Below are 21,217 nucleotides of genomic sequence, written 5' to 3' on the forward strand. Positions count from 1 at the left end.
TGTTGAGGTATTTCCTTAATAATGTATACTTTTCTCCCAATTGTTCTTCTGAAGCCCGTTAACCTTTTGCTTTTTTTTCATGCTCTTCTGGGGGAGTGGGAGAAGGGTCAAGCCTGTGAAGACACTGACAAATATGCAAAGGATACTGGGGACCACGGCTGCACAGGAAATGGCAGAGATGGCCAATCGCACATGGCACGTGGACAGGCTGTTCCACTGGGGACATGATTTGTAAGAGATGATGGACTGCAGGAGCGTGTAGACCACACCACAGACAAAAGCCAAAAGGGCGCCGCCATCGTGGACCACGGGGACAGCTAACTCCTGGAGAGAGAGTCACAAAGAGCTGTTACTCTGCGCGAGTCTGCACACAGCAAGACCCACGCCCCCACCCACGCTGGGCTACTCATCGCCACAGTCATCACAGATGCACCCACCTCTCCTTGGAAAATGTGAGAAGATTACCAAGAGAAATGCCTTCCAGACCCTAATGCAAATGCTCTTATTGTTCCACAGCACTGGACAGGGACAGAGTGATGTCTGCCTCAGAGGTGGAAGAACTGAGTATTATGGGCTTTGGAGTCTGGCAGAACTGGATGAAAAATTTCCACTCTGCCACTGGGCTCTGTGACCTCAGTTTATAACCTCAATTTCTGTACCTGTAAAATGGGCATAATAATTTCTGCCTTGCCGTTTTGCACTGGATTGTATGATGAATTTCATTTGAAAGTATACAACTGGTTCCATGAACACGCCGAGTGTGGCTTAGAGTTTTCAGGCTCCTTGGTCCTCAATAATCTCTTTGTCTTCCCCCAGGCAGCCCACATGCACACACAAATCTAAGTAAACACACTGCTCTTGCCATGCAAAGGCAGATTCAAGTCAAGGCCCTGCCCCCCCATCCTCTAACCAGCCATTTCAACCAGAAGGCACCCGTACACCCCGTGTAGGCTCAGAATCTGGTATTGCTTACTACTATGCTCATGATGGACCATTCAAAGAACTCACTTTAGGCTCCTTCCAAATGTGCAATGGGCACCGACCTTCTGGTAATAACAGTGATGTTGGACTGAACAATGGAGTCTCTGCCTGAACTTGAAAATGTGAGCTTTGCAAGGGGACAAGTTAAAGTATTATCCAAGAGACGCTGGTTTGGGCTCCAGACCCTCACTGAACCTAACTCACTATCCATACCCTGTCCCTCCCAGATTTTCTTTGACCTGAGCCACCCAGGCTTGCCCAGAACCAAGGTGTTCTCCATCTGCTCACAGATATCAAATCTTTAATGTCCACAAGGGAAAGGAAGATTAAAAAAAAAAAAAAAAAACTTTCAAACTTCTTTCTTTTTTTTTTTTTTTTTGGTAAGATTTTACTTATTTATCTGACAGAGAGAGAGAAAAAAGAGCACAAACAGGGGGAGCAGCAGGCAAAAGGAGAAGCAGGCTCCCCACTGAGCAAGGAGCCTGAGGCAGGGCTTAATGCCAGGACCAGGGATCATGACCTGAGCTGAAGGCAAACGCTTAACTGATTGAGTCACCCAGCTTGATCCCAGGACCCTGGGTCAAACTTCTTTTCTCTTTTTTTTAACGATTTTACTTATTTTATTTATTTGACAGAGACAGACAGAGCAAGAGAGGGAAACAAGCAGGGGAAGTGGGAGAGGGAGAAGCAGGCCTCCCGCCAAGCAGGGAGCCCGATGCAGGGCTCAATCCCAGGACCCTGAGATCACGAGGGTTGTGGGTTATTGTTAAGCTGTCAAACTTATGTTCTAAGGAAACTTATTTCTGGAATCAAACCTCGCAACAATGGGGAAAACCCACTGCTTGATTTCTGTTCTAATAAAATAAGGCTGTATTAACATTCTACAACATGTAATATCAATTGCTCACTTATTAGGTATAGATTCTGTATTCCCAGGATACTTAACAGGGGCATATAGATTTAGGAAAATTACATATGATAAATAAAATACATTCTATGCCCTTTAAAATATTTGTATGTCTTTAAGTACTTAAGGAGTTAAAAAAAATCACTGAACTATACACTTAAAAATGGTTAAGATGGCCAATTTATTAAAAAGATATTATTTATGGGCGCCTGGGTGGCTCAGTGGGCCAATTTATTAAAAAGATATTATTTATGGGCGCCTGGGTGGCTCAGTGGGTTCGGCTCGGGTCATGATCTCAGGGTCCTGGGATGGAGTCCCGCGTGGGGCTCTCTGCTCAGCAGGGAGCCTGCTTTTCTCTCTCTCTCTCTCTCTCTCTCTCTCTCTCTCTCTCTCTCTGCCTCTCCGTCTACTTGTGATCTCTGTCAAAAAAATAAAATCTAAAAAAAAAAAAAAAAGATATTATTTATTTATTGGAGAGTGAGACAGAGTAAGCCTGAGGGTGCGAGGGAAAAGGGTAAGAAGCAGGATTCCTGCTCAGCAGGGAGGCCCACACAGGGCTCGATCCCAGGACCCTGAGCCAAAGGCGGATGCTTAACCAACTGAGCCCCCAGGCACCCCTCCGATGATCAATTTTATGTTATATATGTACTTTACTACAATGAAAAATAGCAATAATTCAAAGGAAATGAAATCACTATCTCAAAAAAAACAACTGCACCCCCATGTTCACTACAGCATTATTTACAATAGGCAAGACATAGAAACAACCTGAGTTTCTGTCAAGGGACAACCGGATAATGAAAATGTGAAACACACACACAGATTATTATTCGCCCATGAAAAAGAAAAAAATCTTGCCATTTGTGACAACATAGGTGGATGCTGAGGGCATTATGCTAAGTGAAATGAGTCAGACAGAGAAAGGCAAATACTGTATGGTCTCACTTAGATGTGGAATCTTAAAAAAAAAATGAAAAACTGAACTTATTGATACAAAAAACAGATCAGTGGTTGTCAGAGGTGAGAGGTAGGGGGTGGGGATGGAGAATGTGGGAAAGATCAAAGACTGAGCTTCCAGATATAAGGTCTGAAGATGTAACATAGAGTGTGGTGACCACAGTTAACAATGCCATATTTTATATTTGAAACTTGGTAAGAGAGTAAATTTTAAAAGTTGTCATCACAAGAAAAAAAAAACTGTAACTATGTGAGGTGATGTATGTTAATGAGCTTATTGTGATCATTTTGCAATATCTACATGTATCAAATCACTATGTTACATACCTTAGACTAACACAAGTTTATATGTCAAAGACACCTCAGTAAAATGGGGGAAAAATTATTAAGCCAACAGCATTACACCAAATATAAAACCAATATTAAACCAATAAAATAAAAGAATGAAAACACAGATCTTTTTCCCCCCTTTGAATGTTAGGCACATTTGGGCAAAGGAAAAGGAACAAAAGGCAAGGCAACCTCTGCTAATGAGTCATTTTCAGGAATAACGTTCTGAGATTCTTGATGTTTTCCACAGGCTTTTTTTTTTTTTTTTTTTTTTTTTTACACTAAGTAAATTAACATCCTGAATGTATATACTCTGTTTCCTCCAAATGCACAATCAGGGAATTTGCTTCCTTAACCTCCTCTGATCCAACATACCCTTTAGTATTTCCATCTGCAAATTCACGACCCCCACATTAACCCTGACATTATTGGATCAGAAGGTTCTTGAGTCAGCAGGAGTTGTATTTGCCTGTGCTTTTCCCCTGTACATGCTCTCTCATCATAGATGTCTTTTCGAAGGGAAATGATTCTTAGATCAGACATGAATTTTGGATAGAGGATAAAAATGAAAACCCAGCACCCTTTTTGGATCTTTTTTTCAAAAGTCTGTTAATTTAGAAGATAGTAAAAAGAAACCGAGAGTACTGCAAGGGTTAAACCTTGGAAAACTTCTTGAAGGAAAGTAAAGCATTGAGAAAGGTTGGTGGGGACACACCCAACCAGCTCAGGATACAGCTCTTGGAACATCTGATGAGTGCAATTTGGTCCTACTCAAGAACCACCCCCACCCCCCAACTCCTCACACCCCTCCCCCCACTCCCCTCTCACTCCTCCCCACCCCAAGACAGCCAGAGCTCTCTTGGCCACACACATCCAGTTCCTGGGAAAGGAACAGCTCAGAGTTGGTTTGCTCAGGGCATGTTGGAAAGGAATTACAGGATATCAAACAAGGAAGTTGTAAAGATTTATTTATGGGAACAATGACAAGGCAAACACTGTGCTCTCAGGAAAGTTTAAGATCCTATTTCTGGTTTTTGTTAAGATGTAATCACTTCATAGAATCCTTAAAGAGAACCACAAGTTTGATGAATCTGACTTCCAAGTGTTCTTTATAACATCTGCCCTTTCTGGTTTAAAAGCTGACAGCTTTTCTGCTCATCCCGCAAGTTATTTGGAGAATAAGGTGATAGGATTTCATGTACCATATACTCTTACCCACTGAATAATTCATATCCACCATCTACAAACAATTATATCGTTCCACATCTTCCCCTTGCCTCTCCAATTCCATTTTCCTTCCCGCCATGCTTTCCGGTACTAGAACTGTGAAGTGTGTACTTGATTTTTTTCTTTCAGAGGTTTCCCCATTCTGGCATTGAAATTAACTCTTTTCCCACAGGTTCTAGACAGATGACTTCAATTCAAGGTCCACTTCTGCCTTTCTGTGCTCATACAATCTTGGGCAAGTATGAAGCCCTCTGGCAAATGAGGAAAATACTATCACCTGACTTCTAAGGTCCTTACTGGGATGATAGAAGTTAAAGCATTGAATGTTTTCATAAATTCTGCCCCATAGGAAATTTTCAATAAATTGGTTGTCATGAAAAACCAAATGCATGCAATCATAAAATAGAGAGTCTCCGGCATGTGACCGATGTCACCTGCACCCATGTGTTACAGCCTCTGTCTTATTTCACCATAAAGGGACCATGAGGGTAGGAAAGTGAAATGGAGCCAGAAGCAAATCTATTCTCACAGTGCCCTCCCTGAAGCCCTGTATACTTGCTCCAGGGAGGCTACAACTCTGCCTCTCCCCCTTTCTACCTTTCAGTGTTAACAAGGAAACAGTAATTGTGGATTTATGACATTCAAAAATTAAAACTTGTGGGGCGCCTGGGTGGCTCAGTTGGGACTCTTGATTTAGGCCCAGGTCATGATCTCAGGGTCGTGGGACTGAGCCTTGCCTGGAGCCTGCTTGAGATTTTCTCTCTCCCTCTCCCTCTGCACCACCTGCACCCCCGCACCCAATCTTTCTCCCTGATGAAAAGAAAAGAAGAAAAAGGAAAAAAGAAAAAAGAAAACCTGTTAGCCCAGAGACCCAAGAGTCCATCCCTGCCCTGTGGGTGGTCCTGGAGAAATGGCGCCCTGTAAGGAACAGTGTCTGCCACGTCACCCCACACAACCCGGCACGGAGTTTCCCAGAGACCTGTACTATGTCCCCTATGGACGATGGCAGCCCCCCAGCAAAGGCGATTCTATGAGGGCACATGTGCAGGTGGGACAGACCCTTCTGACAGTGACTCTCCTGACTTCATGCAGGAGGCTTCCGACAGGCACAGGCACTAGCAGCTGGATGGAAAGCACATGATACCGGTGGAGGCCCAAGGTTATTACCCTCGCGGATCAATACCAAGTGCAGTGCCCGAGCTGCGGCTTCAGCCAGGGTACCTATGCTCTAGCAGCTGGCTGGCGGCCAAGGCGGACACCTTTTTGTGAAAATAAGCAACACATAAGATCAACCTGCTTCTGGTGGGGAAAAAAGTTACAGGGGTCCTCCTGGGCTGAACCAAAAGTCCTCCTGCTGGAACTCCCTTTGTGCTACCACAAAGAAACAACAGTGGCAGAGAGACACCTGGTGGCTCAGCTGGTCAAGTCAGCCTTCCGCTCAGGTCAGAATGTCAGGGTCCTTGGATCGAGTCCCGGGTGAGCTCCTTGCTCAGCAGGGAGATCCCCGCTCCTTCCCACTGCTTGTGTGTCTTTCTCTCTCTGACAGATAAATAAAATATTTAAAAAACAAATAAACAAAAACAAACAAACAAACAACAACAAAAACATAGCAGTAGAGAGAGCAAGACCAGCGCAGTGTTAGCCTGTAATGGTGACGGCCACGGTGGCTGTCACCTATGGCAGTTAGTGATGGTTACTGTGCATCAGCTCCTGGAATCCTCACTAGCCCTAGGGGGGAAGGACTATTATAACTAGTACAAATGTAAAATGCAATAAATATTTTTAAAATATTGAATAATCTCTCCAAAGACAGACAATTCCCATGCTTTCCTGAAAGAGACCTCAGGATGAACAGGAGTCCACTAGTTATAATAAAATACGAGTTAGAATAAAACAAGCACAGAGAGTAAAACCGCACAGTAAGAATTTATCTGGCAGACTGATTCCACAGGAGTCACCGTAGAAGCGAATCTGCTCCACTGGGGCCCTATTTTGTCCCTGTAATGAATGAGTTGAGTAACCCTGCCTAAACGATTTCACCCCCATTACCTATCTCCTCACCTGCCAAAGGAAGAGATCACATGCTGTTTTGGGAGTTGGGAAACACACATGCTCATACACACAAATATTTTCACACTTTTTTTTTTTAAAGAATTTTATTTATTTATCTGAGAGAGAAAGAGAGAGAGAGAGTGCGCACTCAAGCGGGGAGAGGAGCGAGGGAGAGGAGCAGAGCTGAGCTGAGCGTGGAGCTCGATGCAGGCTCCGTCTCAGGACTCTTGAGATCATGCCCTGAGCCGAAATCGAGAGTAGAGGCTCAACCCTCTGAGCCACCCAGGTGCCCCAAATGTTTTCACACTTTTAATGAAACAATGACTCAAGTCGCTCTCCCAACCCAACAACCATGTTAATAAACATGGAGCAAAATACACTTTCTCATAACCCTGCAAACATGCACCCCGCCTCTCCCAGTAAGCACTGACTTACAAATGAGAAAGATATGTGTCTAAGAAGCAAACTATCCCAACTTTTCTAAAGGCATCAACTACTTGATACTGACACAGGCATTCCTCTCGTGTTCTTGCTTCTCTCCTCCAGACACACATACTCCGTCATCCCCAAGAACACAACCCACCTCGGGACATACCTGGAAATTGGCTACAATGCCCATTCCAATACATCCCACCAGTCCAAGAACTAGCGACACCAAGTTAAAAACAGGTGTGCTGAAATAGCTGGTTTGGTTTTGCTTCTCTACTATTTTGTATCTTGTGTACATGGTGGCTGCCCCTGAAAAAGAAAGGGACTTTGATGAATTTTTATGATTTGACCTTTTAGAATGAAAACACAGGAAAAGTTTTGCTTTGCTTTTGTAAAGTCTGCATTTCAATTTCCTAACTGCCAAAGTCTCCCACTCACCCACCCAGTCCTTCCTCACTCCTTCTTACTTTCTCCTAAGTGTGATGGACACACACACACACACACACACTCCAACTTGCCCTTTTATCCTTTTCACATAAATGCTACTGTGCATGGATTCTGTGACTTGCTTTTTTTCACATAAAGGAAATCACCATGGAGAGCTTACCATGTCAGTACAAATAAGTCTACTTCATTGTTTTTAGGGTTCTCTTCATGGTATACATTTCATCATTTCCCTAATATTGGACTTCTACACTGTCTCTATGTTTTCACTATTACAAACAATGCTCCATGATTGAGTACACAAGTCCTTGGCACGCTTTCAGAATGCTTCTGGAAGACAAATCCCTAGAAGTAATATTACTGGAGCAAAAACTATGCACAATCAAAATGCCAAGAAGTATCTACAAATTGTTCCAACACTGTATTGTAGCATTTATACTCTCACAGCAGAGTTGGAAAGCAACTGCTGCATGCCCTTGTCTCTTTAATTATTGCTAATCCAATGAATGAGAAATGGCAACCTGTTGGCTTAGTTTGCATTTCTCTGGTGGTTAGTGAGACTGAGCAACTTTCAGTATGTCTGCTGGTCATCTGCATTTCTTCTTCTGAAAACTGCATTCAAATTTTTTCCGATTTCTCTCCTAAGTTTGTCTATTTGTTTTTAAGTTGCAGTTGTTTGTTTACACATAATGCACATTTGTCTACTGTCTGCTAGAAATATTACAAATTTTCTCCTGGTCCATCTTCAGCTTTGTTTTTGCATGTTTCATCATTTAGAAGTTTTCCATGTTTTTAATCTACTAAATCTGTCAATGCCTTACTGTTTAGCTTCTGGGTTTTGTGTAAGTTTATCCCTCTGCCTCTCCTCCCACTTGTATGCCTGCACCCTTACACACACACTCTCTCTAATAAATAAATAAATCTTTAAAAAAAATATACACCCCAAGAGCGAACCCTAATGTAAACTATGGACTTTGGGTGATGAGGAGCTGTAACAAATGTACAACTCTGGTGGGGGATGATGATAGTTGCGGGGTGGGGGACACTGGGTAGGGGCCAGGGCATATATGAGAGATCTCTACCTTTTGCTCAATTTTGCTGTGAACATAAAACTGTTTTGAAAAATAAAGCCTGCTAAAAAAAAATAACAAAAAATGATATACAAACTGTAAACAACACATTTCGCTTCACTTTAGACTATGAATTTTTAATTAATTTATAATTATTATTGTGTACTTACCAAGAAATGCAGAGAAGTTTATCATAAATCCAAAAATCCCACTCTCTGGAGGTGTTGTTCCTGTATCACTGGCAAAGAGAAATGTCCAAATTATTAAAAGGGAATTCTGTTCAGACCCTTGGGAGGCATATATCTGGCAATTTTAATATGATGGTTCTTCTGGGTGTTTAGCCACTCTGAATTCCAAAGACTTGGTCTGATTTTACTCTAACATATTTTCATTTTGGCTCTGAAAAATCTTAAACTCATTTTTCTACCATGAGAAATTACATTTAAATCTTTTCATTGTAAAAAGCTAGGAAATATTTAAAGTGAATGATTGTGGTGTTTCTCAAATGATAGAGCCCAATAAACTTGATGTGTTTATTCTCATTAAGAATTCAGTGTGAGGGGCGCCAGGTGGCTCAGTGGGTTAAGCAGCTGCCTTCGGATCAGATCATGATCTCAGAGTCCTGGGATAGAGCCCTGCATCGGGCTCTCTGCTCAGCGGGGAGCCTGCTTCCCCCCCACCCCCCCACCCCCCCACCCCCGCTCTTTGCCTGCCTCTCCGCCTGCTTGTGATCTCTGTCAAACAAATAAATAAATTCTTAAAAAAAAAAAAAATTCAGTGTGATGGGGCACCTGGGTGGCTCAGTCCTTAAGCATCTGCCTTCGGCTCTAGTCATGATCCCAGAGTCCTGGGATCCAGCCCCGCATCGGGCTCCCTGAGGGGGGAAGCCTGCTTCTCCCTCTCCCACTCCCCTGCTTGTGTTCCCTCTCACTGTGTCTCTCTCTGTCAAATAAATAAATAAAACCTTAAAAGAAAGAAAAAGAATTGAATGTGACTATTTTATGGGGGGGGGGGGAGTCTAAAAACAAGTTTGAAAAAGCAACTATTTGTTTTTTAAATATACATAGACACATAATTTAATTTTTTTAATAATTTGATTTATCCACAAGAGTTTCCACTGCTGACAATAGGATGGTAGGGAACTGAGCAATACCGTTGATGCCTAGTAGAACTTTATGAAAGCAATAGGGTATCAGGTATATGATAAAGTATTTTAACAAGAAATAGTTTCTACAAGACAAGTTTCTGTTGCAGTTAATCAATTCATTAGTTAAATGAGCTGGGAAAAAAATAATTAAATGAGAAAGTAGTGTTTGATGTGTTGTTTTCTACTCATTCATACCAAGGTTTACATTTTTACATAATCACGTTGCTCCCATAAAGCATTAGTTTAAAGCTGATGGCCAAAGAGTTCTCAATGTGAAACAATTCATACCCGTTCTTAAGTGTTTCCCCATTTTAAAACAGCTCTGAAATTTAAGTATTGAAACACTGATCATGTTGAAGAGGCATACTTCAAATGATCTCAGGAATTCCATGAGAAGCCCATTGTGCAGAACACAGCAGGAGTCTTTTGGTTTTATGTACACTTAATATTTGAAGAGCATAAGGCTGCCCCTTACAGCAAACACTTCTATTCCTATTTCAGTCAGTGGCATTTGCACCTTAAGAATCTGAAGGCCTCCGAATTTCACGTTATCATTTCTCCTACAAATAACCATTTTTCTCCCCAAAGAAGTGTTGAGGAGGAAAAGGCTACACAAGGTGTGGGATGTCTTTCTGAACACAATATGGGGAAGAGGAGGGGACAGGAACCAGAAATGGAGAAAAGCAGAGACAGCTTTTACCCTCAGGAGGAATTTTGCCCAAAGATTAAATCTCACATAGAAATCAAGCCTTCCGTTCTTGGCCTCGGGATATAAAAAGGCAGCTTTCAGGTGAGTCATGCAAGAGTACTTGTGATCACGGGCCCCAGAGCACCTGCCACATGCCAGGGAGATTGTTTGCTTATTTGTGGATAAAGGAAGGAAATGGAAGGGTGAGGATATTTATGGGAACAGGTAAGTAATAGGTAAGTAATTGGAGGGAAGAAGATGCCCTGACAGGAAATAAGCTGACCAGACTCTGAAACTATCTGCCCATGGATAGCAAAGCAGGACATATGTCAAGGGCCCAGATGTACAGTCCCATGACATCAAACATGTGATCTGCAAGCTCGGAATTTTAGGGTCGTGCTTTATTCTTCTTTATCTGTACATTTAAAACCATATAGGGTGCCTGGTTGCCTCAGGCTGGTAAGCATCTGACTTCCACTCAGGTCATGGTCTCAGGGTCCAGGATCTAGACTCAGTTCAGGTTTCCCTGCACAGCGGGGAGACTGCTTGTCCTTCTCCCTCTACCCCTCCCCCTGCTAATGCTGTCTGTCTCCTTCTCCCTCTCTCTCTCTCAAATAAATAAATAACATCTTAAAACATAACAATAATAAAAAATTAAAATAAAATAAAACCATGCAGGCAGAATCAAAAATACTTTGTAAATAGCCATTCCATATCTATTTGTTGAATTACTCGGTACTAGCAATTAAAAAAAGGGGGGGGTGCCTGGGTGGCTCAGTGGGTTAAGCCGCTGCCTTTGGCTCAGGTCATGATCTCAGGGTCCTGGGATCAAGTCCCACATCGGGCTCTCTGCTCAGCAGGGAGCCTGCGTCCCTCTATCTCTCTCTCTCTGCTTGCCTCTCCGACTACTTGTGATCTCTCTATCAAATAAATGAATTAAATATTAAAAAAAAACAAAGCACACCTAGTAATATCAGTTATTGAGCATTTACTACATACCAGGCACTGTTAGGTGGTTACCCTACATCATTTCATTTTACTCTCACAACCTTGAGGACTTATTGCAACCCCATTTTAATAAGGAAGGGAGTGGTAGTAGAGAGGTTACATAATTTGTTCAAGGTCATGGGGTTATTAAAGAGATGAATCAACAGACCCAAAATGGAGTTGCTTAAGCCAAGCTGCAACTCACCAAACTGAGACTTAATGACAGTTTCAGCTCTCCTGGAAATGGAACCTTTAACCAGTCTATCAGGAATCATCTGATCAGCATTAGTTATGTAATCTGTCTGATAGGACCCTGCCCCCTGTAGGGAAAGTAAGCTTGCAGTAATCAGTTGGCTTTTTGCTGAGTACAACTTCTTGTCCCTGCTCCCTTCTGCCTATAAAAGTCTTTCATTTTGTACAGTTCCTCAGAGCTCCTTTCTGTCTGTTAGACTGGAAGCTGCCCAATTCATGAATCCATGAATAAAGCCAATAAAAATGTTATTTAAAAAGTTAAATTTTGGGGCACCTGGGTGGCTCAGTGGGTTAAGCCTCTGTTTTCGGCTCAGGTCATGGTCCCAGGGTCCTGGGATCGAGCCCCGCATCAGGCTCTCTGCTCAGCAGGAGCCTGCTTCCTCCTCTCTGCCTGCTTCTCTGCCTACTTGTGATCTCTCTCTCTGTCAAATAAATAAATAAAATCTTAAAAAAAAAAGTTAAATTTTGTTGTTAACATACTCCAGATATCTGACTCCCTGGCCTCCCTGCCTCTTGTGAGCTCTAAAGAAGGCAAGAACAGAGTAGTTGGAATGACTGTGGGTAGGGTAAGAGAATGAACACTGATGCGCTGCTAAATGTTTAACAGCTAGCTCTGGAGGGAGCCTGATTGGTAGAACAGGCCAATTTCCATGGTGTAAATGCTCCCAACATGTCAAAGCTCAAGCTGCCAACATGTAGGTCGCTGAACACTGAATTGGGAAGAAATGTACAAAGTTGGTTCTCAGCTGCACTTATCAGCTGGCTCCAGCTCAGCATGGCAATGAACCACAACAGTAATGAAAAGAGATCAGCACGCCTTTCTTGTACACCAGTGTACCAGTTTACACCAAAGTGTAAACCAGGCAAGACCTCATAACTCTTCAAATGCCATAACTGAATTGTAAAATATTTTTGATAAATACTGATGATCGTAATAAATCTGATTTTCTTTCAGGCTTAGAGACTACAACACCTACCCTCAGTGCATGAGTACCAATGGGCCTACATTCCTATACTTGGCTATAACATAAGCAATGACTATACTAGAAAAATGGGGGGAAATATTACTGTTCTGCATTCATAACCAGTTGTTGGATTCAATGCAACCATCTTTTAAAAAATTTTTTTATTTGGCTCCACAAATACCATGAAATGTATCTGCCCATCAACAAAATATTTAAGAGCTACCTACTGCTGAGTAGGAAGCCCGATGTGGGGCTGGATACCAGGACCCTGGAATCACGACCTGAGCTGAAGGCAGATGTTTAACTAACTGACTGAACCACCCAGGCACCCCTTCCACAAGGATATTTAGGAAAATTTTCCAAGCAGCAAATAAAGATGTGACACTTTTTAGAAGTTCTTACACAGCAAAATTAAACCATTTGAGACTACTCCCAAATAAGCTTTTGCACAGGAAAGGAAACCATCAATAAACCACTTACTGAATGGGATATATCCTGTAAGTAGTTAATATTTCAAAATATATAAAGAATAAATATAAACACAAATACAAATATATATATATATATATATAGAGAGAGAGAGAGAGACTCAACACCAAGGGAAAAAAATCTAATTAAAAATGGGCAGAAGACATGAATAGACAGGTTCCCAAGGAAGACATACAAATGGCCAACAGACACATGAAAAGATATTCAACATCACTCATCATTAGGGAAATGCAAATCAAAACTACAATGAGATATCACTTCACACCTGTCAGAATGACTAGAATTAAAAAGACAAGAAATAAGTGTTGGTAAGGATGTGAAAAAAAGGAAACCCTCTTGCACTATTGGTGGGAATGTAAACTGGTGCAGCCACTGTGGAAAACAATATGGAGGTTCCTCAAAAACTTACAAATAGAATTACCATACAATCCAGTAATTTCATTACTGGGTACTTACCCAAAGAAAACGAAAACACTAATTCGAAAAAATATATGCACCCTATGTTTGTTGTAGCATTATTTACAATTGCCAAGATATGGAAGCAACCCAAGTGTCTACTGATCAGATAAACGAGATATGGGCTACACACACACAGGTGAATATTACTCGGCCATTAAAAGGAATGAGAGCTTGCCATTTGCAACAACACAGATGGACCTAGAAGGTATAATGCTAAGTGACACAAATAAGACAGAGAAAGACACATTCCATATGATTTCATTCATATATGGAATTTAAGAAACAAAGCAAATAAAGAAAAGAGACAAACCAAACCAAAAAACCAGACTCCTAAATACAGAGAAGAAATTGGTGGTTGCCAGAAGGGAGGTAAGTGGGGGGATGGGTGAAATAGATTAAGAGCACACTTATTTTGATAAGCACTGAGTAATGTATAGAATTGTTGAGTCACTAGAGGTGCCTGGGTGGCTCAGTGGGTTAAGCCTCTGCCTTCGGCTCAGGTCACGATTTCAGGGTCCTGGGATCGAGCCCCGCATCCGGCTCTCTGCTCAGCTGGGAGCCTGCTTCCCTCTCTCTCTTTCTGCCTGCCTCTCTGCCTACTTGTGATCTCTGTCAAATAAATAAATAAAATCTTAAAAAAAAAAAAAAAAAAAGAACTGTTGAGTCACTATACCGTACACCTGAAACTAGTATGACACTGTATGTTAATACTTTAATTAAAAAAAAAAAAAGAATAGCAGTGGTTGCCCATTATCATCAATAAAAATGAAAAGGCTCTTTTACCTTAAAATGTTCTTTTAAGTCTTTCAGTCTCTGAGCTAATATGTTACATCATTAATAAATATCACATCACGTCTTCTGCCTGACATTGGATTCCAGATGAGCACAACACCCAGGGGCTACCAAGCTGTAGATAGACTCCTTTTATTTTTATTTTTTAAAGCTCAAACTAAATGATCTCACTGTGCAAAGGCAGAGGTAGTAGTATTTGGTTGGCATAGCTATACTTGGGTGCTTATTCAGGAAACTGGAGAATGAGTAAGAGGTGAAACTAATTGCTTCCCAGCCTTGCAAAAGAGTCTCCCCACCCAACTCCCACCACATGATTCTGTACCATATGGCTTAAGCAACATGATTCTGCCCCGCCCCATCCCCCCCACCCCCGCTACCTCCTCACTTGCCTCCTTATAAATAACACACTTCTTGGAAACTGCAACAGAGATAGAAAGTAATTTTTCATTTGCATGTCTCAGAAGCTGTTGAGGCTGTTGTTCATAGACAGTTGTTTCTAGGGTTGGATTGTGTTTAGGAAATCGAATTACATCTGTATTTCCTGCACTTATATCTCTACAAACTAAGTTCACCATGGAAAATTCCAAGTTGTCTAACATCCTTTTCCATACTAATTTATGATTTTACACCAGTGCATAATCATTTGATGCTCAAAGGAATGAAAACAATGCAAAGAAGACCTACATGATAATATAAGCTTGATGGAATGCTATTCTCTAAATCACTAGATACAAGTAATTTTATCATTCCAAAGCCTGGAGTCATGGCTTATGGGGGAGGGTGGGTCCAACAAGCTGACAGTATGCAAAATTATCTGCTTGCCCAGACTGAGGTTTGTTAGATTGTCCTAAAATTCTGGACCCATTGCTTGGAAAAATTAATTAGGACTTAGAACCTGAAGACACTGAATGTACCAAAATAAGGGAGACTGTTATTTCCTTAATCTTCACAATATTTACATATAATAAACGGAAGGGAAGAAGTATGATAATAAAAAGCCATTATACTTTATTAGATACTTTTAATTAGGGTTAAGTTTTTGGCAGCTCCATTTGCTGATGACTCTCCTGAAGTGGGAAGCACCATATATATATCTATATCAACCTTTTTTAAACTTAAACTTAAATAATTTCCTACTCATAAATGCAAACAACTCACTCCATTCTCACCCCACCCATATGCAAATTGCCCCCCCTTTCTATCAGTCCAAGTTCCCTCTTTGTTCACAAAAAGAAAAAAAAATTGGCAGGGGTGGCAGGTTGGTGGGCAGAGTAAGAGAGAGAATCTCAAGCAGCCTCCACACCCAGCAGGGAGCCCGACGCCAGGCTAGGTCCCACAATCCTGAGGTCATGACCCAAGCCAAAATCAAGAGTCAGGTGCTTAATTGACTGAGCCACCCAGGTGTCCCAACAACTTTTTTTCTTAATTGTTAAGTGTTGGAAACTGTGCCAGGTGATGGGGACACAAAGACAAAAAGACAACTCACTAGCCTTCAAGAAGCTTAATATCTAACACAAAATTCAAGGATCTGTTGACTCAATACATAGTTACTGGCTGCCTTCAACACAACCTAGGCATGGCGAATGTAGTGACAGGTAACACGGAAAAAGCCTCTCCTTCATGGCCCTTCTAATCTGTGGAGGGCAATACAAAAAAAGAGTCCAGCATGACGAATGCTGTGAAGAAAAGGTAAGTTGGATACAGGACTCAGAGAAGGGTGAGCCACCCGCTTGAGACAGGGTACTCTGGGAAGTGGACTTGAACAGACATCTGGATGAGGAGGAATATTTGGACCAGGAAATTTATAAGCAGAGGAACAGCAAAGTCAAAGGCCTTAAGGTGGCAATATATCAGAGGAACTGTAAGGAAGCGGGTGTGGCCGGAGAAGAGTGAGCAAGAGAGAGAGAGAGTGTCTTGTGTGTGTATGTGCACGCTCATATGCGCACAGATGGGGAGAGGAGTTCGGGGGAGCCCCAGGGTCATGGTGAGGACTCTGAATGTCATTCTGAGATGATAGGAAGCCGTTGAGGGCTAAGCATTGGGAAGTGATACGAAGTTGATTGATGTTTTTACAGAATGTTGTGAAAAGGCTGTAGAAAGGCAAGCGTGGACCAATGAGAGACGGTTAGGAAGCTATTTCAGTAGTTTGTCAAGAGATGACAGCGGCTGGGGCCACGGTGGTAATGAAGCCGGAGGTGATAAGAGGGCACATTTAGAAAGTTTTCTGAGAGAAGTCTCTAGAAAACCAACCCCGCTTGGACTACGGCTGCTAATATTACAAAAGAAATTTTAAAATTAACATTTCCTCAGCCCTTACGCTCAGCCAGGCACATCTTACTTGGTCTTCACAATTTTGTAAGGCAAGTACTTAGTGTATCTTCATCCTAAAGATGAGGAAATGGAGTCGTAGAAAAGTAATTCGCTCAAGGCCACAGGCTGTACATGGCAAAGCCAATCCACCTAGAGTTGTCTGATTTCAATGGACACAACTTAGAAACTCTTCCCTGCTGTGCTATTTTACATTTCTTTTTATGAAAACATATTATTTCCATGTGAGTTTGAAGTGCTATGTAACTACAGCCAGGTTCGCATCTGGAACCATAATAAGATGTCCTGGCAAGAACTGTGTCTATAACACAGATACCTGAGGGACTGAAATGCAATTACTGTCAGGTAAGGAGGACCACTGAGTAGAACAGTCTTTTTTTTTTTTTTTAAGTTGAAATTAAGACCTTATATTTAAAAACTGTCAGTCTTGCAACAGACTTTTGAGCAATACTCTGTCTTTTTAGAAGTAGGAATAACTGAAGAAAAACATTCCCAATTTTATTTTTCTTGAAAAAAAATTTATGTAATCCAATGACAATGGAAAATTTAAACAGAGGAGAAATTACACATATTTATAGTTGACTCAGAAACCAAATAACACTGCATCTGTCACCTCAATTAATTTTTGAGCTGTGAAAGTTTGGGATCTTCAATTTTCTTATTATGCATTTCTTAGGATTAAATAATTTGGATAATTTTTTTTTGAAGAAAATGTGAAGCTCTAAATTTTCATTTCAAGGATGATACTTTTCTAGCTAAAAGTTTTCGACGGCAAAGCTCACCTTTTCATCCTTATGATACAGTGGTTTAGAGATACTATGAAGTAATAATCAACCCATTGTAAAGACTGAGGTGTCATTAACGTCATGTCAGAATATGTGACTTTATACACACAGACCCCATTATCTGTTATTTATTATCCTGGACCCCACAGTTTTTTGATTGTTTGTTTTCTTTAATTTTAGGCAGTTAACATACAGTGCAATATTACTGTCTTCTGGAGTAGAATTCAGTGATTGATCACTTACAGACAACGCTCAGTGCTCATCAGAACAAGTGCTCTCCTTATACCCATCCCCCATCCAGCCCCTCTCCCCCCGACCTCCTACCACGAACCCTCAGTTTGTTCTCTATCATTAAGAGTTTCTTATGGTGGGACATTGTCATAATATGGGGGTAAATGATGAAATGCAGGCATCAATACTGTATGTGACATGGTCTTAATAGTATAAAAAATGTTTATCAAAATGCTCACATATAAACTTACATATACCTTACATGAGGTGATAGGTATTAGATGAGGGATGAGGTATTATATGGATTGTACCGATGAACCCTGGGCACTTTGTATCCCTGCTCATATATATTAGATATAATTGAGTGACTGTACGTAAATAGAGTCCAAAACTAAGCAAATCACACCAATAATATTGGATATTCTAGAAAGTTGAGATTTGAAATACGCATTTTTTGTTTCTGTATTTCTGACCTTTTCTCTATGATTATTACATTTTTATTTTAAAACTGTAAAATATACCTTCACAAGTTATTGTTACTGGAAAACTGCATATTTGTAACAAAACAAACAGAAGTGAAAAAAGTATGATCCAAAATAGATAAGGGGATCGAGAGATACAAAGTTCCAGTTACAAAATAAATAAGTCACAGAGATGAAAAGTATAGCACAGGGAATAGAGTCAATAATATTGTAATAATGTTTGGTGACAGATGATGACTACACTTACCTGATGAACATGGGAGTAATATGCAGAATCATTGAATGACTAGATTATACAGCTGAAACTAACGTAACACCTCACTAAATAAATAAATAAATACATACATTTAAAATAATATGTAGGAGGTGAACCCAATTTTATAAAAACATATATGTAAATACAAACGTGGAAATGTATTAGTATATAAACATGTAAAATTTGTATGAACATGTAAAGAAATAAGAAATCCCTAGGATTCCTAGGATGTTGGGTTCAGGTTTACCATTTATTTCTACACTATAGTTCTTCATTTTCTAAAAAAAAAAAAAAAAAAAAGTTTCTTATGGCTTGTTTCCCTCTCTCCTTTTCTTCTTTCCCCTTCCCGTATAATCATCTGCTTTCTTTCTTAAATGCCACATATGAGTGAGATCATATGGTATATTTGTCTTTCTCTGACTGACTTATTTCACTTGGCATAATATACTTCAGCTCCATCTATGTCATTGCAAATGGCAAGATTTCATTCTTTTTGATGGCTGAGTAATTTTCCATTGTGTATATATAGTGGATCTTCTTTATCCATCAGTTGATGCATATCTGGGCTGCTTCCATAGTTTGGTTATTGTTGACAATCTGCTATAAATATCTGGACCCCACTATTACAGCTGAAATGGAAGCAAAAATCACAATTGCCTGAAATGCAATGTAGTTAGTAATCAAAAAAGTTGGTTAAGGCAGAAGTCATCAAAAATTATGTGGATACAAAGAAAAATTATGTGGCTACATACACCAACAAGCAAATAAATGTATGCACATTCATTTGCCTACCTGTTGACAGGGCCAAGGCCGTTATGTGAGTACCAGTCCACTGTGTGTCTCCCTGGTATATAAACCACATCTACTTTGAATGATCTCATTTCTAGTTTTGGGTTCTTTAAAGTGGAAGGGAATATTAAAGATACTTTTGAAGCAATCTGAGTGCAGAATCCTTCTAGTTTTTTTAATTGCTTTTTGTTAGTCTTTACATTTGTCATAAACACTGCAATTTTTGACAACGGTCTCTTTTGAATCTTCTTAAAGCATTCAACAGAGTTTTCTTTAAAATTACAATTCTTTTTTTGCATTCACAGATCCACAGTTTATGTACAGTGAGTTAAATCACATAATTACAATTAAAAAAAATACAACTGGCATAAACACATTTGGGAACAAACACAGCTGACACTGGATAAGCGTACAAAGAAACAGGTGAGAGAAGACAGCAAGCAGCCCAGAGTGGCCAGTGCTGGGAGAGGCTGTTAGGGACCACGGGCTTCAGTCAGTGTATTTTTGAGAGAATGAGGTTAGCAGTTAATTCAGCAAGTTGATTGAAACTGATTAAGAAAACTTCTACTGGGACGCCTGGGTGGCTCAGTTGGTTAAGCAGCTGCCTTCGGCTCAGGTCATGATCCCAGCGTCCTGGGATCGAGTCCCACATCAGGCTCCTTGCTCCGCAGGGAGCCTGCTTCTCCCTCTGACTCTGCCTTCCACTCTGTCTGTCTGTGCTCGCTCTCACTTGCTCTCTCTCTGACAAATAAATAAATAAAATCTTTAAAAAAAAAAAAAGAAAACTTCTACTATAGGGGCACCTGGCTGGCTCGATGGATAGAGCATGAAACTCTTGCTCTTGGGGTTGTGAATTCAAGTCCCATTTTGGGTGTAAAGATTACTTAAAAAATAAAATTAAAAAGAAAATTTGTGCTATAATCACAAATAAACTGACTACTTATGAAATTAGCCCTCAACCAAACGTCTTTTCCTACTTAAGCCTAGCATCTATACAGACCAAGGTGGACTGGTCCTTTGATAATACAAATGCTTACAGAGAACTTGTGTTCTTGCACCAGGGTGTGAATGAGTTCTAAGTGAGTTCACATGATAATTCCTGAGGGATGTGCTATCACTGACCCATAGAAAAGCAGAAACAAGTAACCTGCCCAAGGTCCTACAGCGAGGGCACTCGGTGGAGTTGTATTCTAACCAAAGTTACCTGCTCCAAAGTTGATCCCTTGATTCACCACGATGGATAATCAAAGGATGTAAATATCCAACAATGTAAGTCAAATGGACTACACAGTGAGGCTGCAAATCTCATAAAACATGCAGAATTTCATGAAGCCGACAGGTGGTGTTGGAGAACAGCTGGAACGGGGCAGCCCAAGTTAATGAACAGTGAACCCTGGCAGAATCAGTTAATAACTGACGGGAACCTGACAAGATTAACAGAACACTTAACAAAAGCAGGCCCATCAGGCATAACCTATCTTAGCATTCAACCAATATTTACTAAGCAACTACTAGCTGTCTGGCACAGTCATAAATGCAAGGGATGCAGCAGTGAACACACCCTAAATCTCTAGCCTCATAAAACTTCTCTGTGAGAAACAGACAATAATCAAGATCAATATCCTTACACACAGATTAGGAATGATCATTGGGAAAAGTGAAGTCATATAATATTTCTGCAAAAATGAGCCTCTTCGGATCTCTTTTCACAAGACAAATGTGAAATCAAGGACTTCACATAATCATAAAACTGTCTTGGAAAGTTCCTTCCCTTAAAAAATCCACTTGTCTATCCTAAGAATTTTGTCTTTTCATTTTGCTTTTCGTTAAAAGATGTGTTCGTTATAATGAATTTTGTTCAAGGTTGGAACTAGCACTTAATTGTGAAGCTAACCTAAATTTTATGCTTGTTTACCAAATGAAAGATAAAATTATTTCCCTCATTTTCATATTCACTTCTGGAGTTAAAGACCCAGCCTCTTTTACTTTGTTTACTACACCAATTTGGTCTCCATTTTAAGGTGGCTTAATTCTAGGTGACCGAGTTTTTGTTACCAACCACAGAGAAGGTTTGTGGTCATGAGGAGGAACAATGGGAGTGGCCAAAGATCACAATCTACCCAGCAAACAGTATTTGCACAAAAAATGAGACTAGGTTAATAAAAGCAAT

The 21,217-nt window shown here is 40.6% G+C and overlaps 1 protein-coding gene across 3 annotated transcripts in view; it reads right to left on the reverse strand.

Annotated features, from left to right (window-relative positions):
* Positions 1 to 21,217, reverse strand: part of DRAM1 (DNA damage regulated autophagy modulator 1) — a 40,133-nt gene that overhangs the window by 15,163 nt on the left and 3,753 nt on the right. For all 3 annotated transcript variants that reach the window (XR_014313877.1, XR_014313878.1, XM_082739129.1), the window contains exons 2-4: positions 8,568 to 8,635; positions 7,050 to 7,192; positions 147 to 324 (exon numbers count right to left, since the gene is read on the reverse strand). Coding sequence is in view for 1 of the 3 variants with exons in the window: in XM_082739129.1 (XP_082595255.1) it covers positions 147 to 324; positions 7,050 to 7,192; positions 8,568 to 8,635 (389 nt within the window). In the remaining 2 variants the exon portion in view is untranslated. The remainder of the gene's footprint in view (positions 1 to 146; positions 325 to 7,049; positions 7,193 to 8,567; positions 8,636 to 21,217) is intronic.

Source organism: Mustela nivalis, assembly GCF_964662115.1.
Source record: "Mustela nivalis genome assembly, chromosome: 7".
Classification (NCBI taxonomy): domain Eukaryota; kingdom Metazoa; phylum Chordata; class Mammalia; order Carnivora; family Mustelidae; genus Mustela; species Mustela nivalis.